The 20,603-nt window shown below is 41.5% G+C and overlaps 1 protein-coding gene across 5 annotated transcripts in view; it reads left to right on the top strand.

Annotated features, from left to right (window-relative positions):
* The first annotated feature begins 1,233 nt into the window (after positions 1-1,233).
* TMEM232 (transmembrane protein 232) overlaps positions 1,234-20,603 on the top strand; it is a 156,422-nt gene continuing 137,052 nt past the window's right edge. For 3 of the 5 annotated variants that reach the window (XM_082191451.1, XM_082191452.1, XM_082191448.1), the window contains exons 1-3: positions 1,234-1,359; positions 15,476-15,623; positions 18,162-18,273. In XM_082191451.1, coding sequence (XP_082047577.1) covers positions 15,490-15,623; positions 18,162-18,273 — 246 coding nt within the window. In that variant the 5' untranslated portion in view covers positions 1,234-1,359; positions 15,476-15,489. Of the gene's footprint in view, positions 1,360-9,698; positions 9,774-13,200; positions 13,301-15,475; positions 15,624-18,161; positions 18,274-20,603 lie in introns of those variants that run through there. The other 2 variants (XM_082191450.1, XM_082191449.1) reach the window with 2 other exon arrangements.

Below are 20,603 nucleotides of genomic sequence, written 5' to 3'. Positions count from 1 at the left end.
TGTCACTGTTCAAGTGGTAGAAAATAATCTTCCTCTGGTTGTAGATTCCACCCTGAATGGCTAACTATGATATCTTCCAGGCTCAGAAGAAGAAAGAAGTTCAGAAAGCTAGCCATGTTAGTTTGTTTCAGCAAAAACAATAGTCTTGTGGCACCTAAATATATTATTGTTTACTAAAGTTCGCACTAAAAACAAGCTAAACTAAACCAAAGTTTTTTGGTCCAAAATCCACAGATGAGTACAAACCAAAATGTTACAAGATAATGAGCACAACATTACAAATCCTCCAGAACACTTTTATCAGGCTAGACGGTACTCAAAACGTGTTACAGGAGGGAAGAAAGAGGTGTCTAAAGAAATTAATGAAGAAACCCAATATTTTAGTTGGGGCAGAAGCAAGAGAAGGTAAAGGACCACTGTGGTGCATTGACTGAAATAAACTCTTTGCTGCATTCTGCATAAATTTAATGCACATGCAGACTCCTGGGTGCCATAATCTACTTCTCCCCCCCCACATTTTTTAATTGATTTTCCAAATTAATAACAAACACGAACAAACAAACAAACATAAATCCTAACTGTAATAATTCCACTTTTATTAACATTGTTAAGTGACTTCCGCGAATCCCCCTGGCTGAGTTTCAGTGTATATCATTGTAACAGTTTTCCAAAACTTAATTCCTCATAAAATTTACTTACTCAATTTACATCTTTCTTTTCATATTTAACTTGAAACATATTATTCTATAACGTCACCTATTTAAATCCTTAGCCAATCTGGTATTTGCAAGTATTTCTGTCTAAGTTATCTTAGCATATTTAGCTGAAAAGTCTTTAAATTTCATCCATTCCTCGCCATAATCTACTTCTCGCAGGGAGCTACAATTCCCGGCACCCTTAAACTACCATTCCCAGAATTATTTTGGTGCTTCACTGAGCGATAATTGGGAATCAGCTTCATTCACCTCCCAGGGTTGTTCAGAGGATGAAAAGGGGTGCCGTGTGCTCCTTGCCCTGGGATGAAAAGCAAGGTATAGTTATTATGAATAAAGGAGGCGCTTTTTAAAAGAACTTCATAAAACAACCCGCTTCTCCCCCAAGTATTCGGCGCCTTTTGCTTTCCCCTTCTTCGGTCTCATGAAAGGCGATGAGGCGGGAGCCACGGAAGAATTGCAGCCCAGCTGAGGGTCTCTTCTTCCCTTCCTCCCTCTCGGGCCGCTGGGTGGAATCCGGGCCTGGCCGCGTCCATAGCAACAGCTGCCAGTAGAAGCACCTGAACGCCGAGAGAGAAAGCAGGCGGCCGAGGCGGGCAGGGCGCGCGCGCTGGGCACCCAGTTGTCCTTCCATCCAGCAAGCAGGGTAAGCGCGGGGTTAAGGCCGCTCCAGGAGGCGAGGAGCAGAGAGAAGCCCAAGTATTATGAATTACACAGGAGTTTCTCAATCTTCTCAAGGGGCCCCTTGTTGCCTCGAGAAGCCGGGAAACAGGCCCTGCCTGGGGAGGGAGTTTGTCGGCTGCGCCTTCAGCTCGCGTTACTTAACTGTAGGAACTGCAGTGGTTTTACTGTGATGGAATTTGGGGACGAATTTCAGAAGGAAAAACGGGGAACATAAGAGCTGGATCAAGCTAAAGGCCCACCTAGTTTCTCCTGTGTGTATGTGTGTAAAATGTTTAGGGGTACGTGCTCTCATTCTGACTCAAGAAAATCACCATTTTATAGTTTAGATTGGGAAAAATAAATACAGTAAATGGATAAAAGTACAAAGATTCACAAAATGTTTAGGTGTGTCCCCCCAGAAAAAAAGCACTGTATATATATTTTTTTGTGTGTGTTTGTGTGTTTTCTATTTCTGTTTAATCACTTTTTAATCACTATCTTTCCTATGTTTTTAGCTTTTTCTCATTTTTATATTTTATTTATGATTTTCAGGTTTATACATTTCAATAATTTTACAGTCGTTTTAGCATTTCAAAACTTGACTTCCCTCCCCCTGTTTCTGTGGTTCCTTAAATTTATTTTTAATATTTTCTGCATATCCAAATCTACTTAATTTGTTCATTTATTCAGTGCTTTTTTTCTTTAAAAATGTTTAGGGGTACTCTCATTTTGACTCAAGAAAATCGCCATTTTATAGTTCAAATCGGGAAAAATAAATACAGTAAACGGACAAAAGTACAAAGATTCACAAAATGTTTAGGGGTAGGTGTACCCCTGCATCCCTCCAGAAAAAAGCACTGCATTTATTCATCTACTTTAAATATATAAACAGTTATAAAACTGTTGCAGGTTACTGTATTACAATAATCCCGCCAATGTTCTTACCAGTTTACAATTTGTTTGTAAACATTCGGTAAACCATTTCCATTCTTTTAATAAAAAGTTTGTTATCTTGATTGCTTATTTTTTTTTTGCCATTTCTGCGTATTCCACAAGTTTTTGTATCCATTCTTCTTTTGCTGGGACTACTTTCCATTTTTGGGCAAGTAACAGTATTCTTGCCGCTTTGGGTAGTTCTGTCCCTATAATTCCCCCAAAGGAAGCTTCTGGGTTTTTCTTATAAGCGTTACGGTATTTTAAACATCTTTTCCAATTCATTCTATATCATTTCCCAGTAAGTTTTCATCAGTAGGCCGCCATAAATCCTGGGTGCTGGAAACCGTGGGATGATGATGATGATGATGATGATGATAATAATAATAATAATAATAATAATAATAATAATAATAATAATAATATAGTTCAGCATCATGTTTCCACAGTGGCTAACCAGATGTCTATGAAACACCCACAAGGAAGACCTGAGTGCAAAAGCGAGTGTGGTTAGGGAGTAATGTTAACCTGGGGCCTGCTTTCAGCCCAAAAAACTGTTTGGGAACCCAATCCTTTTTATTTTTAAAAAATGTATATGGATTATTGCTGCTGTTGTGAGTGACCCACCCACATCAGGCTGTAACCCTATCATGGGGCTAGTCCTACTCCAATAGATGGATTGGCTAGGGTATATACAGGCAACCCCCCCCCCCCATTTCCATGTGTTGATTATGTGTGTGACTGTGTATACCTTTCCTCGCATTTCCTTTCAAGCATTACGCAGAGGTAGCCAATTATTCCCGAATTAATAATTGTAGAATGTGAATGTGGTTTTGTGTTTGTAACATCCAAGAAAGACAGATGCTCAAATCTTCATTTCTGAGTCCTCGGGACCAATATTACTTATCCTGCAGGGCACTTCAAGATTTAGTTTTTATTTTATTCAATGAGATTTATATGTTGCTATTCTAAGAAAACCTCTGAGCAGTTTATAGAAAACTGACAAAAGGTATGTAATGCATTGACCTCTCCCCTCATAGACATCTGGGGGGATCTAATGACCCCATCTCCCACAGACAAACATTTGTGGGCATCTAGCTTTGCCCCCCTTTCCCTTCCCGTATATTTGGGGGAGTCTAGTCTAGACTATTTGCTGCCCTCCCCTATGCATTTGGGCTAATATTTTAATGTTTCAATATTTTAATGTTGTATTTTAATCTTGTTTTTAAGTTGTATTGATTCAGCTTGTTTTTATTATTGCTTGCTAGCCGCCCTGAGCCCGGCCTTGGCTGGGGAGGGCGGGGTTTAAATAAAAATTATTATTATTATTGTTGTTGTTGTTGTTGTTGTTGTTGTTACGGGAGCTTTAAAGTATTTTTCCTTTTCTCCCAGTCTCTCAGTCCCACTCACCTCACAGAGTGTTTGTTGTGGGGGAGGAAGGGAAAGGAGAATGTTAGCCGCTTTGAGACTCCTGAAGGGGAGTGAAAGGCGGGATATCAAATCCAAACTCTTCTTCTTCTTCTTCTTCCCTGATGGGTTTGAACTGTGCAATGTAATCCACTTGGAAATGTTTCTTGCAGCGGCGTAGCTAGCCGCTCGGGTGCCCGAGGTGTAGGGCGGCTGAGGGGGAGGTGGCGGGCAGATACAAGCCCCACACTGCCACTTTGGGCAGTGGGGAGCCTGCGGGGGCCTGAGCCATCACATCACTCCCAGTTACCAGGCCCCATGGCAAGCGCTACTCCTGCAATGTGGTACCCAATGTGTCCCACCCCCAACTCCCTAGCTACGCCTCTGGTTTGTTGGTTGTTTACAATTTTGCATGGATTTAAAAGATTCTTATATCAAATGACCCATTGAATCTTGTTCCCCTGCAAAAAAAGAAAAAGAACAAGCCCTATTATCCAAGCAACTCTCATTAGTTTTAGTGTAACTTGTGGACTTTTTGGTGGATAGTTCCCAGAGTCAAATAGGTGCTTTCAGTAAAATTGATTCATCCAGCTAATCAAATCTAACACAGCTTTCAAGCAAAGATAATTTGCTCTTTTCTCCATCTTCACTTCTACTGAAAATGTATTTCTGGCATTTTCAATCCCCCCCATTTTTTTTTTTTTTTTTTGGGGGGGTAAAGTTGCTTAAATGGAGCTAGTCCGAGTCTGTTGGACTAAAACAAAAATGCAAACTTTTTTTTAAACAATTGTTTTGCAGTATAATGGCTTGGTCATAAAACAATTCTCCACTTCTGTATTTTTTTGCACCTTGTCTTACCAGAGCCACTGGATTGATGCATACAAATACTGTCATTAGGGTGGGCATCCTATGATCAGTTATGTGAGGTTGTGTTTGTGAAACATGAATCTGGAAACACTTATGTGTCAAGTTTGCTTCATTATCTGATAAATTGTGTCATTTGAAACCCCCCACCCCAATTATAAACTAGTGGACGGAGGGACTGTTTCTGCCTTATTGAGTCATGGTTTCTGTACTATGAAAAGTTAAGCATAAAAAGTTTTTGGGAAGCTGGTGTAGCACAGTGGCTTAAGAGACTGAGCAACAAATCAGGGATTTCCTGGTTCAAATCTAATCTCTACCATGAACTGATTGAGGTGCCCTTACAAGGTGAACTCATTAGGTGGCCTGCAATATATGGGAAAATAAAACTGACCGTGCTTATTACAAGGCTGATACAATTGTTACTATTTTTAAGACAAGAAGTTATAACACAAGCAATCCGTTTTCTTCTGCCTATACTAGGAGCTGTTGCGCAGCTTTTCTCATTACTGCAGGACAGTAGAAGTAGCATCTGTTGAGCTCACCCCTATTATAAAAGTTATGAGAGCCACTGTTGCATTTCTTGGGGGTCATGAGTTGACATCTTTCCTAGCATGCCTTCCAGTGACATTGTCCATATGTATATACCGTAATTTCCAGAGGGGCCAGCCACTCCTTATAGTTGCACAAAAAATTGCAATATGGCAAAGACTTAACTATAAATGGACAGTAGATGGAGCACTCTGACAAGCATATTGAGTCTTTCGTTGGGCTACTACAGATACGTATTGTGATATCTGTACGTATGCTGCATATGCTTCCATCTACTCTTACCCCTTAATCAAGAAGCGAAAATGTCATGATTGTGTTTTAATTTGTTAGAAAACCTTGTTCTCTGCATGGTTCCTGGAGCAGAGAGCTATTAATTTTGGTATTTCGAGCTACGTACGTGGTTGTTATTTTAGTTCTAGGAGCAACTTTCTTATATACAGTGGTACCTCGGGTTACATACACTTCAGGTTACAGACGCTTCAGGTTACAGATTCCGCTAACCCAGAAATAGTACCTCAGGTTAAGAACTTTGCTTCAGGATGAGAACAGAAATCGTGCTCCGGCGGCGCGGCAGCAGCAGGAGGCTCCATTAGCTAAAGTGGTGCTTCAGATAATAATAATAATAATAATAATAATAATAATAATAATAATAATAATAATAAAATTATTTATATCCCTCCCTCCCCAGCCAAAGCTGGGCTCAGGGCGGCTAACAACAAAGAACAGTTTCAGGTTAAGAACGGAGCTCTGGAACGAATTAAATACTTAACCCGAGGTACTGCTGTACATTTATAGACTTGACCATTATGTACGGCTTTATATTTCAACAGGGTGTTAAATCCAGGTGAGAGGAGATAAGAAAGGGCTTGTGCTAGGGGTGAGAGCAACAGAAGGAGTGGCTATGGAGAACATGGGGGAATCTCTTAGGAGGAATTTTGGGATTCAGACTTTGTCCCCATCACGCTGTGTGTGTGTGTGTGTGTGTATCTATATATCTCTCTGTGTGCATATATATATATATATATATGCATATAGATACAGATACAATGTTACCTATGTAGATCTAGAAGGATGAGATACCAGCCCCTTTCTATTGAGACAAACTTTAAAACATTTCACTATTTTTCAGTGGATGTAATTGCAAGCCAATTTATTTGTGACATTAATCATGTGATTTGCCCTTGAGTGCAGGATTTTTCTTTCACGCATAGCCAGAGCAGGACCCCAGTCCAGATCAGGACTCTAGTTTGGCAGGGGGATAGGTGACTCTAACCTTTTGTCTCTGCTGCAGTCCCAGTCTTGACTGCCCCCCCATCTCTAGTGTCTGCTATTTGCATTTGGGGGGCATTCTGGATTGGGATCACAGGGAGGGGGGAGGGGGTTACAGACTCCTATTTCCAAAACCAAAGTCCACCCACACCAGACTTGGTGGCAAGTATTGGTGGCTATTGGTGTACGAAAAATCCTGCATTTGAAGGTAAACCACATGCAGCTTGGCCCTGACTCTGCTTGAATATGAAGCAAAACCACTCTGTTTCCTTTTTTCTCCCACTTTGAGCACTGATCCATGCCAGCATTTGCTTATGTGCATATGGAATTGTAATAGGTATGAGTTACTCGTGCGTAAACTGGTGCCTTTCTCGGTTAATTTGCCTAGTTAAACCTTTTTGACTGCACAGCCCTTCTCATCGTGGCTGCCTCAGTCACTGGCAGAATCCGTCAGTGGGCGTTTCTTGAACCTCTTCCAACATAAAAGTTGTTTGACACCCAGTCTCCTCCTCCTCTCACTGCGCGGGAGTCTTCTGCGCAGGGAAGGCGTGGGTAGCGGAGGACCTGGACTCTCCTCACTGATGTCCAGTGAAGAGTCCTGGAGCCCTCTCTCCAATTCCCCCGTCTGCCCCCCTTTATCCCTGGTGTTGCGCTGATTGGCTTCCCCCTCTATTGAGCTGTTTGTCCCCCTGGTGCTGGGTCCTTCGCCAGCATCATCTGGGAGCCTCCCCTTCGCCTCTCCCTCCGATGTCAGTTCCCTGACAGTAATATTATTTCTCAGGCTCAGTTATGCATATATAAAATTGAAATAATAGTTGCCTCCTCATGGGAGTTTAGATGAAAGACTTGCAAAATGGTTTTATGTATAAATAAATACATGGTTCTTATTCATAATTTTGTCACTCCAGATGCTTCTCTGCAGGACAGTCTTATTGCAGATACTATAATTTCCAGTGCTCAGATCACTGGGTACTGTTCCCCCTGCAGTTATCTTTACTGTTACGCTTGCTGTTGCAGCAGGCAATGTGGTAGAAATCACACTCTAGGTATCAAGTTGGGGCTCGTATGTGTTTGTGCGAGAAATCCAGACTCTTTATCAACTGGAAAGACATTTAACATTGCAAAGAACTTTGCATAGCAAACATTTTGATTAAGGACCTTGTGACCCAGCCAAGTTAGCTACCATGGGCTCATGCCCGGCATTCTCAGAGAGCTGCTGGTAGGAATTGTGGGGAGGGGAGAGATCCAGTTCAGTTCACATTTAAGGGGCAAGCCCACCTGATTGCTCATTTTGAAACCTTCTAAATTTGCACCTGTCCCATGTTTGCAATGCAGCTCTCCGACCAGGGTTAGAGAAGATTGTGCATGAATTAAAACTGCATGAATTACTGAAAATAACATACAGAAATGCATTCTGTTGAGAGAAATTGCTTGCAAAAATGTGTTTATTAGAAATTAGAAAAAGCTAAAAAAAGTTCATGAAGTTTATACAGTGTTTTCAAAAAGTAATTATACAGTCGTACCTTGTATCTTGAACACCTTGGCTCCCGAACAAATTGGCTCTCGAACGAACAAAACCTGGAAGTGAGTATTCCAGTTTTTGAACGTTCTTTTGGAAGCCGAACGTCCAGCAGGGCTTCCACGACTTCCGATTGGCTGCAGGAGCTTTCTGCAGCCAATCAGAAGCCGTGCATTGGTTTTCGAACATTTTGGAAGTTGAATGGACTTCCGGAATGAATTCCGTTCGACTTCCAAGGTACGACTGTACACCTATGGACAATACCTATATTAGGTGTATGGTTACTTTTCGAACACCATAGGTGAACTGAAAAAACTTAGAGAACCAAAACTAACTGATCATTGCTTTCCTAGTTGCTAGTGTTCCCGGTACCTTGGCAAAGCTCACACATTCTCATATCTCACCTGGACCTGTGAGCCAGTGTTTTGTATTTCCCACAGCACCCCTGATGTACTGTCATTCTGGAGCATTGTGGCAAATTTGAGACAACAATCTACTACAGCTGTCAGATAAGTTTGTAAATCTGCCAGTGTATAAGGGACATGGAGGGCAGGCTTTGAGTTGCATGGTCAGATGAGATATAAGAGGTTGTATGTTCTCTCTCACCCCGCCCTTTTGTTTTAATGGATAAGCTGCACATTTTAGTGAAGGAGCAGTATGGGAGGAGATGGGGTTGCATCTTGTCTCTGGCAATGAAGATACTGTTCTGCCAAGTTTGTGAGGTCCTTGAACAAGATTGTGAGGTCCTCCACGAGCCCTACATACTGTCTGTCCGTTCCTTTCCCTGATGCCTGCCTGGCTGATCTCCTGACATCCCCTTCCCCATCTTTCTTACAAAGTGGGGAAGCAGTAGAAGTCTTCATGATTTTCTTTCTATCTCTCAAATTAATTTGAACTATTTTTACCCAGCCTTCATTGCAAACCAGTAGCAGTGCAAGATACAGAAAAATGAATACAGTGGTACCTCAGGTTACATACGCTTCAGGTTACATACGCTTTAGGTTACAGACTCCGCTAACCCAGAAATAGTGCTTCAGGTTAAGAACTTTGCCTCAGGATAAGAACAGAAATCGTACTCTGGCAGCGCGGCAGCAACAGGAGGCCCCATTAGCTAAAGTGGTGCTTCAGGTTAAGAACAGTTTCAGTTTAAGTATGGACCTCCGGAATGAATTAAGTACTTAACCCGAGGTACCACTTTAACTGTGCCCTCTGTAAAATGTACAAATTTCAGGACAGTGGTTGTGGCACCATTGATACCCAACCCCAATGGCTGCAGGGCCCCCGACCTGCATCATAGATGTTGGGATGGCTTGGACACAAACAACTCTCTTTATTGATACAATCCTTCATACAGTTGTTGTCTCTTTTTGGTCTTCTCACTGTTTCCCTCTTGCCATTCCTTCCTCTTCCTCTTATCTCTTTCCCCCAGGGTGCTCTGTGGACAAACTTGTAGGGAGGAAGAATAATATGGTAAAGGACTACAACTACAAGAATATGAGAACTGTGTAACTATAGGAATACAAAAACAGCTCTTCACTATTTTTCACTTAAAATTCTCTCTCCCCCCATATGCATTTTCTCCTGGAGGGAATAAGATATGGGTCCCTCTCAATATGGGGGAATAAAATTGGGGGATGATTTTTAGTGGGAAAACAGCCAGAAAAGAAAGGCAGTGCTCTATTCCTGAGAGTGGTATTGAAATTATTAATGATTTTCTGAATTAGGATGATAATCAGAAACAGCATGCCTGCATGAATAAAATATACATTTATGTTATTCAGATTCCATTGAAGTTCTTATAATCAAGGAGAAATACACAAGATTTTGGCAGGGGCAAGAAGACAGAACTGAATGAGGTTTGCATGTGAAACAATGCTACAATTGTTCATTCATTATGCTTTTGTCAGAAGTGCAAAGATTTAGCTGATGGGAACCTCAGACCTGATTAAAAATTGTAAATTGCCACTCTACTGAAGCATTTTATAAGGAATAAAAATTTAGATGTATTTGGAATTAACATAGGCAGAATGGTGATTCATCATCCTCACATTGCAAAGAAATCAGACTGATATTTTCAGAAACTCAAAGTAATCTGCTCTTTCATTATGTAGAGCTTTTCATTCCCATTTGCTTATGCTTGCAATGGGCGAAGATGGATGGTAGATTAGATTTGGTAAAAATTTAGTCCTTGAATATCTTAACACCTAGATTATTCACCAGACTTGTTGGAGCAGCTCTGTCTTAACACAACGTCATAACCGCCAGAGCTCAGAGCACTATTCTGTTTTTGAACTGCATTTGAACATGCTGCAGAATAAAGTGGTGAAACAAGCTTTGTTGTTGTTGTTAAGTGCCCTTAACTGTGAAAACATGATAGTTCAAATAGTTCAAGAGTTGTGTGAGAGCTATAATCTGCATAAGAAATTGAAGAATATGAGAAACAATACCATTCTGCAATTTCATCTATTTACTATTTGTGGGATGTTTCAACTATCTTACTATAAAAAGACACACCAGAGATAAGATATATTGATGGAGAACACAAATTGGCCCAGTTCAGACATAACAGAAAACCATGGTTTCCTGTGTTGTGAATTGGTCTGCTTGAACCTTATTAGAAACCACAGTTTGATCCTGCCTTGTTCTTAGTAACTAGCTTTATGCTGCTGTATTGAACCAGATTTGTGGCTTTACTGTTAGTATATAAACTCCTAAACAACTTGGAACCAAATTACCTGAAGGACTGCTAGATTACCCCTGATGTAGCTGTCTTGTCTATACAATGACTAGGGATGCCCTTCTACTAAGTACCACATGCTCCTGAGGTCTGCTCCATGGTTACCTGGAACAGGGCCATTAGCTTTGCAGCACCATCCCTCTGGAACTTTCTTTTGCAGTAGTGGTCTGTGCAGTATATAATGTTGATGGATGTGGTCTATAAAAATGGGTTTTGTGATTGGGAGCCCTCCAGTACTTTATTGTACAGCAAGGAAGGGCCATGGGCTGGGTTATTTGTTTAGGGCAGACATGTTCAACTGGTCGACCGCGATCGACAGGTAGATCCCCGGTTGATTTTGGTTGATTGCGGGATCCTTCTCGATCACAGGATTAAAAAAAGTAGCAGAATGAATATCTCTGCCCCCCTCCCCTCTCTATTTGTTTCTCTGTTGCGTCTAGTGGGCGTGGGTTTTTTTGGGCATTTGTTGATGTCAATAGGGGATACAATGATTGGTTTTAGCGGTGTGTGCATTTGTAAGCTGTGGGTTGTTCTGCAATCCTCCCCCCAAAAAAACTCAACAACTCTGGTCAGTCTTCCCCTTCCACCCATCCAAGTCATCCTCCCTCCAATGACAATGGGTAGATCATGACCATTTTTTTTTGTTATACTGGGAGTAGATCGCAGTCTCTTGGGAGTTGGATGTGCCTAGTGTAGGGGGAAAATGATTTATTATCCCTTCCCCATTTCTGAAGATTCTTCACACCCTTGAAGGGTCCCTAACAGCACCACAAGACTTATGCTCGGGCTGCTTGTGTCGTCAGCTGATGTGCCCTGCAGTACCCTGCCTTGGAATAAAAAGTCTCACAGAAGTGGGCCCCAGGAAAAACAACCTGAGAATGACTTTTCTTTGGACATATCCAGTAGCTGTTATAGGCTGAAGGAACACTTTAACCAAAGCATTAAGTTGGAAATACTATTATTTTAGCTAATATCAGTAGGAATTCACTTACCTAAGATAAAAAATGTGGTGGGAAGCTGTTTAGAAAAAATATACTATTACCTTGATAAGGCTGAATTTGATCAGATTATAGAGCTTTATGTAATTATAAGTTTCATTTTCTCAAATTGGCTGTTTCTGTAACAAACTAAAATTTGTGAAATTATCTATACCTATATCTATCTACATATCAGCCGAGCTAATTATGATTTAAACGTGTTCTTAAAAAATTCATGCAAGACTGCTTATTGGCAGACATTAACACAGTCTTCTAATAGCCTTTTGTTTGATGTATTATGGTAATGGTTTCATACATCACATTTATTCTCAAATCCTTTTTATTTATTTCGTTCCGAGGCAATTTGTAAACCAGAGACAGAATGCCAAGAGTAATAAAAAAAGAACAGGTATAAATCAGCTGTTAAAACATATGGCTCTATCTCATCACAACAAGGTACTCATTATTCACCAGCTTTATCAGTTGTCACTGCAGCTTACATGTCTTCAACTTCACTCTTCCCGTCACTGGCATTCAGAATTGTTCTCTCCCCTTCAGGCTTCCTTGACATCTTCTCTAGTTTCTCCTTCTGGTTCTCTGATGGGCAGAGCAATCCAAACTCCTGATCTCATGGAGGTCGGATTGGATGAGGTGCTGTCCCGCTGTCCAGCTCTGCTTGGCCTGGCTGCTCTCCTCTACTGCAGAAGTCCTTAATGCGCCTGCCTAAACTGTAAAAAATATAAGTTTTTCCTTCTGTCCTCCTTCCTCCCTGTCCAGAACAAGCAGTGGAATGAAGGAAGCTCCTCTGCTGCCCTAGCGGGGTTAGGATTGCATTCTAATTGTCTCTTTAAATAGATATTATTTTCCCATCTTCACAGTTGGACCAAGCCTTAGACCTTTCTTACTCTGCATGCATATTCACTTGGGATAGTTTCCTTCAAAGGTCCAGTGCCGAGGGCGTTTTGGTGGTTCCCTCACTGTGAGAAGTAAGATTACAGGGAACCAGGCAGAGGGCCTTCTCGGTAGTGGCGCTTGCCCTGTGGAATGCCCTCCTGCCAGATGTCGAGGAAATACACAACTATCTGACTTTTGGAAGACATCTGAAGGCAGACCTCTTTGGGGAAATTTTTAATGTTTGATGTTGTCACTTTTTAAAATTAATATTCTGTTGGGAGCCGCCCAGAGTGGCTGGGGAGGCCCAGATGGGCGGGGTATAAGTAATTTTTTAGTATTATTGTTATTAATTACTGCACATCAATACCTGCATTTATTTTTGCAGCTCAGAAGTTTTGCTTTTTATCCTGCTGTCCAGGGCTGATATTTCTTGCTGGATGTCCTACCACTAGTGTGAACAATGGCAATTATAGTAACTGACCCATTATAGAAATAGGAGGCAAGTGCTAGGATCCATGCTTCTACCCTTGCCTGTTCCTAGGTGTTTCTCTAGTTTGCAATCCTAAACACACTACCAAGGGAGTAAGCCCCACTGGATGGTACCTGCCCCACTGTCACTAAGCAACACTTAATGATGCTTGCTTATGAGTAAATATGCATTCTGTTCTCACAGTGGCAAACAGATGCCCAGGGGCAGTCCATGATGTGAATGCAGTAGCACTGTCCCACTCATGACCACCAGCAACTGCGATTCATATTGCCTCTGATACTGCGGGTAAATTATACTCTTCATGACTACTAACAATAGATAATTTTATCATCCACACATTTGTCTAACCCATAGCTGTCAACTGTCCCTTATTTGGCGGGAAACTCCCTTATCCCAGCGCCGTGTCCCGCTGCTGTCCCTTATTGATGATGTCCCTTAAATTTCCCGGGTTTCAAAGGAAGCAGCTCCTCTCCCTTCCTCGCTGCCGGCCAGGGAGGAGGGAGGCTCCAACTGTGTTGCTTGGCTGTGTTGCTCACCCAATAAGAAGTCTAAGAACGACTGGGAGGGTGGAGCTTGCATGCCTTGTGCCAATCAAATTGGCTGCGTTGCCTGGGGACTCACCTTTGCTCAGCGCTTCCCAGCGGAGAGGTGACGGTGGTTTTCCTTGAGGCTGCTGGTTGGGCTTTCTGCCTTTGGCTCGGAGGGGCTCAGAAGTTGAGCATACCTGTGCTTGGATCAGAATCGGATGGATACGTCATCGACGGCCCACTTACCCTTGCCGGGGAGAAGGTCTGTCTGGAGCGGGGGCACATGGTGAGGGAAAAGGAAAGGCAATCCCTTATTTTGGCTGCTGATCCCTTATTTTCGAGGCTGCTGATCCCTTATTTTCAAATCTGTAAGTTGACAGCTATGGTCTAATCCCCCTTTAAAGCTATCCAAGTTGGTGGCCATCTTCTAATAGTGGCCACAAGCTACTACTGTAAAGGTGTTATCCAAAACACATTTACTAGTGAGTAAGTCCTGTTGAACTCAGTGAGGGTTAATACCGTATTTTTCGCTCTATAAGACGCACCAGACCATAAGACGCACCCAGTTTTTGGAGGAGGAAAACAAGAAAAAATAATATGCTGAATCTCAGAAGCCAGAACAGCAAGAGGTATCGCTGTGCAGCGAAAGCAGCAATCCCTCTTGATGTTCTGGCTTCTGGGATAGCTGTGCAACCTGTATTCACTCCCTAAGACGCACAAACATTTCCCCTTACTTTTTGGGAGGGAAAAAGTGAGTCTTATAGAGCAAAAAATACGGTAAGTATACTTCAGATCATTTTGTACACCCTTAGATAATAACAGCCTATTAACAGATAATGGAACATCTGTCATGCAGTGAGTTTCTATAACAACTCAACTTAACAAGAACCTGCAGTTTTTGCTTTATAGTGATTTTTCCCTTTTCACACGATCCACTCTTATAGGAATGTTTGTAATTTCATGTATTATTACAGTATTCATTGAGAAGCCTTATGAAATGAAGCATGAACACTACATTGATTTGCTAAGGTTGCATGACTAGGAAGTAAATCTTCCACAGTGGGACAACTTCTGTGTAAACCATCTTAGGATCCTACTACATGGAAAAGAGAGCAATATTGAAAGCACCTGTGCTAATGAAAATTGACTAATTTCAATATATCCCTGCAACCAGGGCAGTTATGTTCTTTTATGCATATTATGCCTACAGTATTCCCTTTAAAGAAAGCTATTGAGGAAGAGTGTAAGCCACATTTTCATCTTTGCTTCTGAACTTTCAATGGCCAGTATCTCTACAGCTATTTACTGATATTTAGAATTTTAGTTCATAATTTCTCAGTTTTTATTAATGTTTCATTATCTTATTAATGCTATTTTAAGGTTACTATATGCTTTTGATTTCATATGGTCAACACAATTCCAAGAATTAATACAATTTGATTTGATAAACTTGGATTTGACTACTCCAGGCTGTGAGTTTGGAGAACTGCTGCATAATTCCCTGATCAATAAGTAGTTACATTGAAGTAGTGGGAGTGAAATCAATGGAATAAATTGGCTTGAATCCAAGTGCTTTCACTTAACTGTGCTGAGGAATGGTGTGTAAATCAATAAGCTTAACCATACTGCAATTATACTTCAATTATTCTATTTTGATTTTATTTATAGCTTATTATTGTTATTCATTATTGTGATCTAATAGAAATGGACTTTCCCCAGTTGAACCATTTAGACTGCATATTCAAGGTTGTTATGCAGAATTTACCATCCAAGGGCCTCCCGATTACTTTTCCGCTGAAGGTAGAAGAGAAAAACATGGCAGAACACACTTCATCTTGCATTTTGACTGTATATGGTAGCTTTCTGCCTAAGGTAAGAAAGACTTAAGTTTACGTTTCTATATGGCTGTAACATTCTGTCTTTTTTTTTTAAGATTGATTTTACAACATGCCCATCATAAAGGTGCCAGTGGTCCACAAATTTGGTATTGTATGCCATGATGAACATAAAAAACTTCAGCAGAGACTCTTGGCTAAATATCTGAAGGAAACATTACCTGCAACCAAGAAAAAGAAACATGTGTAAGTTTAAATAAACACAAAACAATATTATTATATAATGCATACTGGCAAGTGGACAAAGATTTTCGGTGTTTCCAGTGAAACCTGCAAGCATGTTAATGAGGGACTCGGGAGCATGGAGAAGATATAGATAGGAAAAAGTGGTTTCTGGGGAACTCTAACGGAAATGACAGCAGGAAATAACCATTTGACTGGGTGGGTACACAAGGAGCCAAAGATGCCCCCCAAATTAAAAGATTGTTAGACAGGACAACAGAACAAACAATACTTCTCTCAAGATAGTATGAGCTAGGTTACTACCTGCCATTCTGTGACTTACTGGAAACTATTTGCTTAGTTGATAAAGGTGGACCCCAGGGTGGTTAAAGTCCAGTCAAAGGCAATTATGGGGTTGCGGCGCTCATCTTGCTTTCAGGCCGAGAGAGCTGGCGTTTGTCCACAGACAGCTTTCCGGTTCCTGTGGCCAGAATGACTAAGCCGCTTCTGGCGCAACGGAGCACCGTGGTGGAAACTAGAGCCCACGGAAATGCCATTTACCTTCCCGCTGCAGCAGTACCTATTTATCTACTTGCACTGGTGTGCTTTCGAATTGCTAGGTTAGCAGGAGCTGGGACAGAGCAATGGGAGCTCATCCAGTTGCGGGGATTCGAACCACTGACCTTCCAATCAGCAAGCCCAAGAGGCCCAGTGGTTTAGACCACAGCACCACCCACGTCCCTTTTTTGCTTAGTAAGTGGAGATTAGATGTATCAAAGGAATCTGTCAACCTTGCCTTAGGCTTCCTGCTGAATAGCGTGATATCAATAGGTTGCTCAAACGGTATACTATTGTAAAAGTACAATCCATATTAAGTCTCTTTTAACTCAAATCCATATTTTTGGATGCAAAATAGAAGATGCGAAATAGTGTAAGTCATTTTTAGCAGTGTCCTATTTTAATTTAAAGAGATTTTATCATTACTGTTTTCCTTATTAATATTATTATTCCTTTCATCATGTCACATTAAGTTTTTCAGATGCATTAATGCTCTGATTGGTATTCTTTCCTATGAAGCTTACAGGTAAAGGGACCCCTGACCTTTAGGTCCAGTCGTGACCGACTTTGGGGTTGCGGCACTCATCTCGTTTTATTGGCCAAGGGAGCCGGCGTACAGCTTCCGGGTCATGTGGCCAGCATGACTAAGCTGCTTCTGGTGAACCAGAGCAGCGCACGGAAATGCCATTTACCTTCCCACCGGAGCGATACCTATTTATCTACTTGCACTTTGATGTGCTTTTGAACTGCTAGGTTGGCAGGAGCAGGGACCGAGCAACGGGAGCTCACCCCGTCGCGGGGATTCGAACCACGACCTTCTGATCGGCAAGTCCTAGGCTCTGTGGTTTAACCCACAGCGCCACCCACGTCCCTATGAAGCTTAGTTCTAGAGAAACTAAGACAGCAGATGTTTAAGAGGCCAATCTAGAGAAATATCAGGTAGATTTCTATTTAAGGGAGGGGTAGTAATTTCACTTAAGTAATCAGTTCCGGCTCAGAATTTATGTTTACCTGCTAGTATGCATTGATTAGTCTAATTCAGGCATAGACAAATTCCGGCCCTCCAGATGTTTGGGACTACAATTCCCATCATCCCTAGCTAACAGGACCAGTGGTCAGGGATGATGGGAATTGTATTCCCAAACTTCTGGAGGGCTGGAGTTTGCCTGTGCCTGGTCTAATTTCTTCACCAACAATCATTCAAAGGGCTAATATTGTGAAGAGTTAACTCTTTCCAACATGATGAAATTCTTATATGTCTTGTAATGTGTTGTGTATTCAGTGAGTAAATACATGCAGATGTTTTTGTAAAGCATGATGGTTTATACATAGATTATTGACTGTTTCTTACAAAATACTGCATTCCATGAAGAAATGTCAATAATTTGGAAACAGCATAATGATGAACCGTAAGTGCAGTGTTTAAGCCTCAGCGCCTAGGGCTTGCCGATCGAAAGGTCGGCGGTTCGAATCCCCGCCGCGGGGTGCGCTCCCGCTGCTCGGTCCCAGCGCCTGCCAACCTAGCAGTTCGAAAGCACCCTCGGGTGCAAGTAGATAAATAGGGACCGCTTACCAGCGGGAAGGTAAACGGCGTTCCGTGTGCTGCGCTGGCTCGCCAGTTGCAGCTTTGTCACGCTGGCCACGTGACCCGGAAGTGTCTCCGGACAGCGCTGGCCCCCGGCCTCTTGAGTGAGATGGGCGCACAAACCCCAGAGTCTGTCAAGACTGGCCCGTTCGGGCAGGGGTACCTTTACCTTTACCTTTATATTTCTGTAATATTAATAGTCTATTGGCTGCTATTGAAACAGTCTTAATAGCATTATCCATCAGATAAAGTATTGTAAATTAGAAACACAGAACAATGATCTACACTGTACATTGAGTCAAATAGGACTTTAAAAATTAAATTAGCTGTCTATAGTTATCTTTCATACACAAAATTTTGATTTCATTTACTGATGATGTGTCAATTAAACTGAAATTCTTCACTGGATTCTTTATCAGAAACCCATATGAACTTACAGAACAATTCGTTGAGGATTTCAATTACGCACTACAAACAGAAAGTAAAGAAAAATTCATAGAGCTGGCTAAAAAAATGCTTGCAAGATGCAAGGTCTGTATACGTAAGGATTACTGGATTTCTAAAGAGACATTTATAAAGGCCCTCTCTTGATCTTAAATTTCTACAGTGGTGTTTAATAGTTAAGAATTAATTTAAATATTTCTGATGCAAAATGTTCATTATTTACTTTTTGAAAGTGACCTTTAAGTTAACATTTTCATAGTGTTTCCCCCCCTGTTCATTTTGCAGAAATAACACATTTGCTGATATAAGTCAACAAATTCAACCTTCGCACAGTTATATTGATACCACAGGCTCCTAGTGAGGGATGGCAGATTTTGGGTAGAGATTGTTGAGATTATTGATAACATCCAATATCTGTATTGATAAAAAGTCAATAATGAACACATAAAAATGCAAAGGGCAATATTTATGTTTAATATAGTTGTTTATGTATGCTTATGTTTACATAACATGCCTTCAACAAAATTCCAGAGTCTCACTGAAAGGTTGAGTGAAGAAGGTTTTGCAATATTTTGTAGAGGGAGCTTGGCTCAAGCTCATTTAGGCTGCCCTTGGGTACAGAACTGCATAATGTGAGAGATGTGACTGAAATGACCCTTCTGTGCCACGTTGTATTATCTGAAGGTAATACCTTGTGAAGCTAAGCAGCTCTGGGTCTGGTTGGTACCTGGAATGGTAACTTGATGACGTCTTGGGTTCCATGAAAGGTGGAATATAAATGTAAGAAAATGAAACAATAAATAAAGTTGTCATAATGCAGAAATCACAAATGGCCCTTTCTCATCATTTATCAGAGGAGGAGAAATATGTGGAAATATACGGCGATTTTCTCACATTTATATAATAAACTCCCATTACTGCTTGATTGTAAACCCCACTGCCACTTACCTGAAATATTTTTTCCAAATATTTTGTTCCAATGATAAGTTGGATGGAGATGAGAGATTCTACTGGGTGAAATCAGATACTAGAATACAAAAATCAACCAATGGATTAAGCATGTCCCGTTGCTCATACTGAGAAAAAAGGACCTAAGCTCAGAGTTCCTTTGTAATGAAAGCAAAGAACTTCATCGGAGGATTCTTGTAACAGAATCTCTTTAGGGCTGATATTCATCAAATGGTTTGTACAAGACATATAAAACCATTAAAAAATTATTAAATGAAAATGATTAAAGTATTTGATTTCTGGGCAGTTTTTGTGGCAGTGGTAGGAGAATCAGACCTACGTACTTACAGTTTTCTAAAAAGAAGTTTAGGATTGGAAAGAACATCCTTTTCCCCCATGCAACCTTTGCTGTTTTTAATCTTGCTGCCTCTTCTGGTAAATTGGGGGAGGGGTGCACAGAATGACCTGACGGAAATTATGTAAGTTTACAAGGGAATTTTCCATTGATCATTTGGCATATGCTAATTTGTTTAAATAAATAGAAATACAGTGGTGCCCCGCAAGACGAATGCCTCGCAAGATGAAAAACTCGCTAGACGAAAGGGTTTTCCGTTTTTGCGTTGCTTCGCTAGACGAATTTCCCTATGGGCTTGCTTCACAAGACGAAAACGTCTTGCGCTTTTTTTTAAAGCCACTTGAAGAGGCGCAGTTGCGACAGACCGTGCTTTGCAAGACGAAAAACATCGCAAGACGAAAAGACTTGTGGAACGAATTCTTTTCGTCTTGCGAGGCACCACTGTACAAATGAATAGTACAGAGTCTGAAAAGGAGTGTTTTGCATGTCGATGTCCCCAGGCCACCCCAAATAACTCACACAACACACAGAATTTTTGTTTAAGGTTTTTGGCATAATTTTGGCCACTTTATTAAAATACAAAAAATGTGAGTGGTTGCTTAGGCATTGGTTGTGACTATCTGCCCCTCAGTGGGGGACAGACTGACATTTCGCAAGCCTGCGAAAGTCAGAAAAGGGGAATACATTTTGGGGTAGCGACGGAGCAGGGAACCTGCCCTCAAGCCTTCCCCAAATGCAACCAGGGGCTCTTGTGTGGCCCTAGCCCCTTGACAGGGTTCGGACAAGAGGAATAGTGAGCCCCTGTATTCCTTTAACGGAATCCCTTGCAGCAGCGTTAGAGGAACAGGCACAGCCAATCCATGCCCCTCAACCAACCAAACCATAAACCAATGCCTAACTGCAACCTTACAAGTTGTGACGATTTGCTACGCAGTAGGCAAAAACCAAATGGCCCCAACCAATCAGCCAGATGGACAAAATTCCTACCAGGCTCCCGCTCCAAAGCAGACGACCCCATGACAGGCATAGCAAGGTCAAAGCGAACCACCCTAAATATAGGGAGGGAGGGATGGGCAATCCGATGCACAGGCAAAAAGAGGAAGCTCTACGCCTC

This window comes from Podarcis vaucheri (genome assembly GCF_965113315.1).
Source record: "Podarcis vaucheri genome assembly, chromosome: 11".
In the NCBI taxonomy this organism is placed as follows: domain Eukaryota; kingdom Metazoa; phylum Chordata; class Lepidosauria; order Squamata; family Lacertidae; genus Podarcis; species Podarcis vaucheri.
This window is presented reverse-complemented; position numbering and strand designations above follow the sequence as displayed.